Source organism: Tamandua tetradactyla, chromosome 4 (assembly GCF_023851605.1).
Source record: "Tamandua tetradactyla isolate mTamTet1 chromosome 4, mTamTet1.pri, whole genome shotgun sequence".
Taxonomy (NCBI): Eukaryota; Metazoa; Chordata; class Mammalia; order Pilosa; family Myrmecophagidae; genus Tamandua; species Tamandua tetradactyla.
The window spans coordinates 34708881-34719439 of record NC_135330.1 but is presented as its reverse complement, the minus strand read 5'-3'; the positions used below and the strand labels follow the sequence as shown (position 1 = coordinate 34719439).

The window sequence follows — 10559 nt, the reverse complement described above, 5'->3', positions numbered from 1 at the left end:
CCAGAGAGCAGAAATGTAGAGATACGTCTTGATTTTTTTTGTCTTTATACCACTTACATGTACAACACACTCCAAACAAACAATGGTGCCTTTTATTTTGATAGGTATAGCTCCCTACTGAGAATTTCTAATTAGTATTCATTTGCTAGATATTAGAAACCACTATACTAAGATCAAAGTTATCCAGATGGCCTGAAAAGAACTATGAACAAGAAGTTCTCAATGGCTCTTACCTCACAGATATGACGTGCTGCATCTGTAGTGAGGCGAGCTGTGTCTGTTTGCTGAGCTGCTATTTTACATGTTGCCTCCTGCAGGATTTCAGTTACTTCCCGTTGTGATTTAACCACCTGCTGTAAGGATTCTGCATGGACCTACAAATAAGGGGGGGGGGGGACACAGAATTTAGGTAATCTTTGATTAGCCCCTCTCAATTTACTTTTAATTTATAAATATATCTCAAGGATCAAATTCCACGTGAAAACAGCAATTGACTACTATCTGGATTAAATGGTTTGAATTTTAACTCCACTGCTCACTAGTTGATGCAGCTGCAGAAAATTACTCTGAACTTGTTTCTACTTCCTGAAACTGGGGATAATAATTCTTTCTTATTACTTAGGGTTGCAATAAGAACCAAATGACATGAAATTATCCTCTACAGTATAGTATAGTATAGCACAGCATAGCATAGCATAACATATAGCACAAAAATGTTATACAATGTCTTTTTCACTCCTATAAATTTAAAAGATCACTAAAATTCTTTTAAAGATAAATTTTAGATTTAAAGAAGTGGTATCTGCTGACAAATAAGTTACCTGAGCTGTTTTGTTTCGTGTTTCTTCCAATTGTCTCTGGCTCTCTAGAGCCTCTTGTTCAGCCTTCAATTTCAAAAGAGCCAAGTCTCTTTCATGGCGTTGCTGCTGTGCCTTCACAAATAAAGAAGTGCTCAAATATTAATTCGAGGATGCTAAACTATTTTAACATAGTGACAATAATAAACAACACAATTTTTCTAAAACAAATCATTTGAAAAAACAAATTAAGACCTTAAAAGAAAGATAGTTAAACAGGATATTCAACAGCCACTTATGTATCAAAGTATTTAAAGACTACCAACTATATGTCAGATAATGTAGTAACAAAAATTTTCCAAAGCTTATAGTTTTAAGGAATTGAAACCAAAAATCTGATCAAAGAGCAAAAGCTACAGCACCTAAGTCTTGGAAGAGAAAAATATGTCTTACATATAAAAACAAAAATAATTCCTCACACTTTATAATTTTAGATTCCTTTACTTTGAATTCAAAGAAGCGGTTTCAAGAAATGTTGCCCCAAAAAGGTCTCCCTTTCACCAGGACCCTTTTCCTACCATTATTCCACACATATTCTATAAATTCATGTATTTTCATCCCTTCTGGAATAATGCTAAATAATGTAGGCTCTCTAAAGGTGGTAAGGCTGTATACAAAGTTACATAAGCTTATCCAAATCTGGAAACCCAGAATTATAATATACTCTTAAAATGGTGAAAAAATCTCAGTGTTTACTCAAATTTCAAGGTCAAGATGGCCTTTTACTGCAATAGGGCCATTTTTTTCCAATACAGTAATTTCCAACAAAGCTGGTATCAGCCCCTTCCCACCTCCTACCAAGGAGCATCTTGAAAGGTCTGGGGAAGTTTTTATTGTCACAATGACTGGACAGTAATACAATTATTTAGTGGGTAGACTCCAGGAATGCTAAAACTCTCTGAAAAGTATGGATGTTTCCCACAAAAAGAACTATGTTTGGGTATATTGGGAGAAACGATTTGAAAACCAAATTGAAAACATCAATACCAGTTAGGATGGGATCAAAAATGATAAAGTAACTGGAATGCACACATTGCCAGTAAAGTATAAATGTTACAAGCACTTTGGAAAAGTTTGGCACTTTCAAGTATATAACTGTACTTGACCCAAGCAATTGTACTCATAGATATTTATTCAAGAAAAATAAAAACATGTTGTACAGAGAGAGTCATTTAAAAAGAAAATGTCATAGCAGGAATATTCTTAATAGCTCCAAACTGGAAGTAATCCAAACATACATCTATGTACCAGGAGAATGGATAAGCAAATTGATACATTGATCATATTACTTGGCAAAAACAAAACAAACTTCTACTGATACATGCAGCAACATGGACAAATCTCAAAAACATTATGCTGCATAAAATAAACCAAGCAAAAGAATACAAGGTATGCTTCTATTTATTTTAAGTTCTAGAACAGACAAAAGTAAACTATATAGACAGAAGTAAAAACAGTTACTGCCTCTGAAAGAGGGCTGGAAAAGAGCTTTAGTGAACTTTCTGAAGTGACAGGCATGCTCTTTATCTTGATTAGGGTGGCTGTTATATTGGTATATATTTGCCAAAAGTCATCAAACCATACATTTAAAATCATGCATTTTGCTGTACATAAATTACACTTCAGTTTTTTTAAAAATACCAGTAGTACTTGCACTGAGGAACACTACTTTAGATCTTTGGATTTTGTTTGCTAAGGAAAAGTCCCAGGTTTATTAAACATCTGCATTTTAGACACTTTTTCTTAATTGGTACAAATAAAGCATAAAAAATTTTGTCTTCTCTAACTTTGTTAATGAAAAAAGAAAATAGTAAGAATGTTTCCCTAGCTGATTTTCACACTGTCATAAAAAAGCAGAAACTGGAAAACAAGGTATTTAAGTGAGAATGATTGCGTTATTATTCTACTGCCAGCTATTGTATCTTCAGTTTTCTTAATACCCTATCAGATGGATTTTCCCAGGGTTATTTGTAGATGCTATATATGGTAGAAGATAGTAGGGACCATTTATTTTCTTCAGTTTAGCAAGGTAAAGTTTACTTTTTTAAACTAATCTTAAAGGATATTTTAAATAAAAAAGAGAGAAAAATTACAAAAAGTTAAGGAGTAAGAAAACTCCACAAATACCTTTATAATCTGAGCCAGAGACACACTCTCTTGCTGAGCAAGTGAAATGCCTCGAACTCTTTCTACATCTGACAGTTGGCGTACTGATTCCTCAATGGCGCTCAAATAAGTAAGTTCTGCTGCCATACGGTGGTGGAGGCCAGCAGGAGAAAAGCGCTTAGAACCTAAAAGGCAAAACAACCGTCAAAAGGAAAATTTCACATGAAATAATACAACAGACTTCTAAAATTTATTTTCATTTAAAAAGCAAAAAAAAGCCTGCTTTCTGTTGTAGGAAAGAAAGCCACTTATTAAAAAAAGCCTGCTTTCCGTTGTAGGAAAGAAAGCCACTTATTACTACAATGTATTTTTTTTTTTTTTTTTTTTTTTTTAAAGAGAGAGGGAGGAAGGGAAGGAAAGACAGAGAGAAGGAAGGAAGGATGGAAGGAAGGAAGGGAGGAAGAAAGGGAAACATCTTTAAACATTTTCTTGTTTTATTATATTTTGTTTGTTTGTTTGTTTTTTACATGGGCTGGGGCCGGGAATCGAACCGAGGTCCTCCGGCATGGCAGGCAAGCACTCTTGCCCGCTGAGCCACCGCGGCCCGCCCCACTACAATGTATTTTATATATATAAAAAAGTTTCTTCTTTTATAATTATATGCCTGTGTATGTATATATATTTGTACATACCCATGAATACTCAGAAGTACATATATATGGGATATATTTTCAGGTGTGTTTCAACTAATACTTAATCTTGGCAAGATGGGAAAAAATCACCACTCTAGAGTCTTTCATGTTTTCTTCAATAGTTAATTTTCTGCTCAGTTTTTGTTTAATACATTAAAAAGTAGACACATTCACTTAAAATAACATTTCCCTCTGGCTCCAATGAAACCATCATCATCATTAGAAAATTTTTTTCCGAATTTGGAAAGGAATTTTCCAAAAAAATATCTTTTTAAAAAACTACCAATGCATGGATCTACTTACCTGATGTAGAAGCCATCTCTTTAGTTGTTCGGCTGGAAGCTGGGTTGATATCAGTGAAAGCTGCATTAGGTTTATATCCTGTTGTTGCAGGAAATGACTTAGTCTTTTCCAGTGAAGATCCTGGAACATCAAACTGCAAAAATTTCTGGGCACTTGGAGAAAGGGGTGAAGTTGGCGTTTTCTGAGATCTTCCCTTGTCTGAAGAGACACTAAAGGTTTGTTTCATAAAGATATTAGAAAAAGGAAAACTATCTCAAGAACCAACCAAACAATTCAAAACAAGAATATGTATTATTTTCTTTATCAACATTAGCTTTAAAAAGCTGTGACACAGGCATTTATTCATTTAGCATAGTTACTAAATGACTATGGATACTGCTCTAGTTACTAGATTTACAGTGATGTACAAACCAGACACAAACCCTGCCCTAATTATATGGAAAGTGAATTTGATTAGGTTGACACTTAATCCTTTCCTTTAAAATGTAAATGCATCATGAATCATGCACTGTGGCATGAAGCAAAAATCTTCTGATATAGAACTTCTACAGCAACAAAATTACAGTCATATATACAAGGCAAGGTCAAACCTATCTTATGAACGTATCTTAAAATATGTTTTTAATATCTTTTATTATATTTAAGATATTAATATTTATATTAATATTAGTTTTTATTCATAAATTTTTATAAATTTTAATATTAATATCTTAAAATATCAAAATTTGTATTAAAAATCCAGAAATGACAAGAACTATTCTTTTGTTACTCCTTTTAAACCAAAAGGTTCACAGCAAGAAAAAAAATTTTTCATACTAGCCACCTCTAAATAATGTGTCCACTGTTTTCAGCCACAATTTTAATTTTAGAGTTCTTTCCTGAACTTTCTAATATGAAATAATTACCCTCTAGCAGTAAGGACTATAACAAAGCATTTGATTCAATACAAGGCACATGTCTAGCTTTTAAAACAGAGAACATATCTTAATCATTTTTATATTTCTCATAATACTACTAAGCACGTTACCTTGTAATGAATACTTATTTGTTGAATAAATTACTCATTCTATAAATCATATAAGCACAGTTAATCTCTTTACAATATATTAAAACACGTTTATTTTTAAATTCCAAAAAAATTATGAGATCATTTTCAAAAGTAAGAATTTCTCTTATGCCCAGCATGAAAATATATGAATAAAATTAATATCTTTAGAAGTACTCATTTTAATTTTATATTTATGGTTTAAAAGAAACTATTTACGATAGTCTGACAGCTTCATTTATGACAAACAAAAAAGAATGAAACACAAGAAAGAATTATTATTGTTTCTGTCTCCTAATAGAATTCCATTAAAGAATCCCAACACAGTCTCAGACAAAATAAAGTGTTCTGTCTGAACCTTGCTTTATGGTTCTACAAGATGAATTTGTATTTGTATTTGTAAAAATATGTTTCTAAGGATGTTATTAAGTTCTCCAAAAAAGAAAAAAGAAAGAAACAGAAAGAACTTGGGGGCAGAAAGTATTTACAGTCTAATAAGAAAAACAAAAGGGAGTATAAATTTTTTTAAAACTGGAGGGAGGAGGATTGTGGGAAGGAGGTGGAAAAGAAATCAGTCCGTCCACCAAAACAACTATAGACCTGGCAGGGAATGTCTCATCAACCATCTTGAAACTCTGGAGTCTAGGGGAACATTGTGCAGCATCTAAGGAAGTGCAAGAGGAAAAGGCTGATAAAAATACTGGCAAGTTTCACCCTACCTAAAGTGCAAACCATCCTTCTTCCCTTTGCCTTTTGGCAAGTAGGGACTGGACACTGGGCTCTCAGACTAGCTTGCTGGTGCAAGGGTGGGACATCAAGACCTAGTCCTCCAAATTTGGAGGTGTTAGATAGTAGATCTCTATTTCTGATCAGCTACTTCAGATTTCAGTGGAAGAGCTCTGAGGAGGGCCACTGTTCCAAATCCCCAAGGGCAAAGGCAGCAGAGGAATCTTAAGGATAGTAATCTTCTCCAAAACTATGGAAAACAGTTAAAGGGTTGCATTAACAGGGCAAATGGCCATTAACTGGCACCTCTGCTGACCCTCCTCCACATCCACACGTTATAGGCTAGAGCCAGCTTGCACTCCCACTGTGGGTCCTGGGCCCTGTTCCAGAGGGGGCAGAGTGGCCCTTATGTACATACTGGGGCGCATGTATGCCAGTGCCAGTCTATAGGCAGAAGTCTGAGAGACTGATTTGGGGCACTTCTCTCAGGCCTGCCCTCCGAGAGTTTATCCTGAAGGCAGAGAAGGGACTTGGCCTCAGCTGGGACTGTGTGAAAAACAACTGAGTTGAAGCATCCTGGGGCAAGGGACTACCTGCATTAAGTCACTCAAAAGAACATCCAGGAGTGGGTGGAGGTCTGTTTAAAAGGAAGAAAAGGGGGTGTTAAATCAATCTCCTGTGAACTGTTAACAGGAAATGCCTAAGGCTTCCAGCAAGCATGTGCCCAGGAAAAGAAAAAGGCTCCAGAATTTTAGCTCCACGGGCTCAGATAAGACAAAGACCCAGCACCATGTGCAAAAGAATGAAGGTAAACCCTTACCTTACACCATATACAAAACTCAATTCAAAATGGACCATAAGCCTAAACATAAAAACCAGTACTATAAAACTCAAAGAAGAAAACATAGGGAAGCATCTTCAGGACCCTATGTCTTACAGAGGAGTCTTAGACTTTATACCCAAAGCACAAGCAACAAGTAAAAAAAAAAAACAAAAAACAAACAAAGGAGGTAAGATGGCAAGATAGGGGGCTTCAATACTCAGTACATCCTTCAGGGCAGCTAATAAACAGACAGAAACTGTCTGAAAAAAAAATGTTCAGGGGTTTCCAGAGACCAGAGCACTGTACACCATCTAGCAAAGACTAGAAGGGAAAGATGGATATTTTGTGGTGAAGAGCTGTGAATAAAACTCTCCATACTGCAAAGGCTGGTACCTATTCCCCATTCTCATGGCAGGCTATCCCAGGATGGAATACTTGACAGAAAATAAAAGGTCTCTTCCCAAGTACCACTCATCACGGCTTCTGATTAGTGAATTCAGCAGGTTCTGACTCTGATGGCAGCTATAGTTTTAACCAGCTCAGAACAAAAAAGAGCTGGCAGCCTTTGCTTCAATCCCAACTCTGAAAGGGGTAGAAGCTGTAATGTCTTAGAGGAACACTGCCTTCTTGGGTCCGCCGGGAACAGTTTGCTGAAGGTTAACTCTTTCTTAAGTAAAGGTGGGGGTGGGATAGGACATGGCCCAGCACTGCCTGGCTTTTGATTCCCAAGTTGGGTCCTGGCACTATGCTAGAATTTCAACCCACCTTAGATAAAGCAGCTGGCAGCCTTGGTTTCAACCTGGCCCCAAGAGAGGTGGAGTCGGTTGAGACCTGAAGGTACAGTTACACCTTAGGACTTTGGGATACAATTGGCTGAAGAGTGCCATCAGCAGGGCAGTTTTGAGGGAGCTGTCAAAGTGAAATCTGGAGTCCATGTGGGACTCCTCCCCAGGGCAATTTGGAACCAATCAACATATACTACCTGGGTTCCTGGCCCTGTTTTGACTGAGAATTACTGACCTGGGAAAGTCCTCTCCAGGGTGACCCTCCTCCCAGAATTTGCCCTCAAGACAAGAGCAGATAGAGACAATAAAAGAAGTCTTTAAAAATTACAGAGGTAAATAAAAAAACAAACAGAACAGATCAACATTCTTAGGGAAGGAACAGAAGAAAGCAAACTTTCTCCTGGGGGGTAAAACAATTGTACAAATAGTGCCATCTCAAGAATCATATAAAGATGACCAGAAAAAAATGTGGGCAGTTAAATATAAGCTATTCTAAAGGACTATAAGTTGAACCAAGTGTCAAAGAAGGTCCTTAGCAAAAGCCACTCAAAAAGAAAATCCTAGACAAGAGATGTAACTAACCTACAGAGTAAACTCATCAAGATAAGCAGATGTCTAGATATCAGCAAAAAATCATAAACCATTCTAAGAAACAGTAAGGTATGGCCCAGTGAAAGGAACAAATTAAAAAGTTAGAGGACACACAGAATCTGTAAAACCTAACGAAAGATGTTCAAACAAATCTATATCAGTTCAAGGAGATGAAGAAAAATATGACTAAAGAGATAAAAGATATTAAGAAAGCACTATATGAGCACAAATAAGAATTACGAAACATAAAAACAAACATAACAGAAATTATGGTGATGAAAGACAATAGAAGAGATTAAAAATAGACTAGAGGACGATGGCAGAGTAGGGTAGACTAGATTCACTCCTGCTCCTGAGGACAAGATAGGGTAAAATAGACTTTAAATGTAAAGACATCATATGAGATAAAGAAGGACACTACTTATTAATACAAGGGACAATTCACCAGGAGGAAATAATAATCATAAATGTTTATGATCCAAATCAGGGAGCTCCAAAGCACATGAGGCAAACACTGGCAAACTGAAGGGAGCTATAGACATTTCAACAATAATAGTGGGGCACTTTAATACACCACTCTCCACTACAGACTGAACAAACAAAATCAATAAGGAAATAGAGAACCTGAACCTGAATGTGAAAAACAAATTAAACCTAATAGACGTTTATAGAACATTACACCCCAAAACACCTGGATATCCATTCTTCTCTAGTGTATATGGAACTCCAGGGTACAGCATAAGCTGGGACACAAAATAAGTCTTAATAAATTTAATAAGATTGAAATTATCAGAAGAATTTTCTCCGACCACAATGGAGTGAAGGTGGAAATTAATAATCACCAAAGAACCAAAGCTTTCACAAATATACGGAGATTAAACAACATTCTTTCAAATAATCGGTGGCTCCAAGAAGAAACTGCTAGAGAAATCGGGAAATATCTGGAAACCAATGATAATGAGTATATAACAATACCAAAACTTATGGGATGCGACAAAGGCAGTGCTGAGAGGGAAATTTATTGACCTAAATACCCATATTAAAAAACAAGAATGGGCAAAACTCCAGGACTTAACTGCTCACCTAGAAAAATTAGAGAAAGAACAGTTAACTAACCCCAAAGAAAGCAAGAGAAGTAACAAAGATTAGAGGAGAAACAGAACTGGAGAACAAGAAAATAAAAAACAACTGAAACAACAAAACCAAAAGTAGGGTCTTTGAGCAAGAAGAATGGACTCCTAGCTAGACTGGCCAAGAAAAACAGAGAGAGGATACAAATAAACAAAATCAGAAATGAGAGGGGATCATTACCACAGATCCTGAAAAAATTTTAAAAGCCATAAAAGAATATGTGAACTATATGTCAACAAACCAGACAACTCAAATGAAATGAACAAATTCCTAGAAACACACAAACTTCCTAAAGTGACATGAGAAGAAATAGGGGATCTCAAAAACTGATTACAAGTAAAGAGTCAATCTGTCACCAAAATCTTTCTACAAAGAAAAGCTGAGGACCAGTCAGCATCACAGGTGAATTTTATCAAATATTCCAAAAAGAACTAACACCAATCCTGCTCAAAATCTTCCAAAAATGAGTGCTATCTAACTCATTTTATGAAACTAAATATCATGTAAATACCAAAATCGGATAAAGATGCTACAAGAAAGGAAAACTACACACCAAGTTCCCTAATGAACATAGATGTAAAACTTCTCAACAAAATACTAGCAAACCGAATCTAACAACACATTAAAAGAATTATATATCACAACCAAGTGGGGTTTATTTCAGGGATGCAAGGGTGGTTCAACATAAGAAAATAAATCAATACAATACAGCACATTGACAAGTCAAAAGAGGAAAATCACATGATTATATCAATGCTGAAAAAAGCATTGCACAAAATTCAGCATCCTTTCCTGATAAAAACATTTCAAAAGGTAGGAGTCAATGGAAACTTCCTCAATATCATTAAGGGCATAGATGAAAAACCCTTAGCCAGCATCATACTTAACAGTAAAAGGTTGAAAGGATTCCCCCTAAGATCAGGAATGCGACAAGGATGCCCACTGTCACCACTATTATTCAGCATTGAACTAGAAGTCCTAGCTGGAGCAATTAGACAGGAGAAAGAAATAAAAGGTATTCAAATAGGAAAGGAAGAAGAAAATCTTTCATTATTTCCAGATATCATGATCTTATACTTAGAAAACCCTGAGAAATCTATGACAAAGCTATTTGAACTAATAAACAAATTCTGCAAAGTGGTGAGATACAAGATTAATATACAGAAATCAGTAATATTTCTATACACAAGTAATGACACATCTGAGAAGACAATTAAGGAAAAAAATTCCATTCAAAATCCTGACCAAAATATCAGGTAACTAGGAATAAGCCAAGTTAACTTATAATAAGTAACTAGGAATAAACCATAAAACTTGCCAAAATACATTTTTAAATGACCTAAACATATGGAAAGGCATTCCACACTCATGGACAGAAAGGTTGAATGTCATTAAGATGTCAATTTTACCCAAATTGATCTACAGATTCAATGCAAAACCAATCAAAATCCCAACAATGTACTTTGAAGACTTGGAAAAAGTGGTTATCAAATTTATTTG

General features: G+C 35.6%; 1 protein-coding gene across 2 annotated transcripts in view; it reads right to left on the bottom strand.

The window, feature by feature from the left end:
- CEP350 (centrosomal protein 350) overlaps positions 1–10559 on the bottom strand; it is a 266687-nt gene that overhangs the window by 119753 nt on the left and 136375 nt on the right. For both annotated transcript variants that reach the window (XM_077157158.1, XM_077157159.1), the window contains 4 exons: positions 3959–4167; positions 2985–3148; positions 822–932; positions 234–374 (listed from right to left, as the gene is read on the bottom strand). In XM_077157158.1, the coding sequence (XP_077013273.1) occupies positions 234–374; positions 822–932; positions 2985–3148; positions 3959–4167 (625 nt within the window). The remainder of the gene's footprint in view (positions 1–233; positions 375–821; positions 933–2984; positions 3149–3958; positions 4168–10559) is intronic.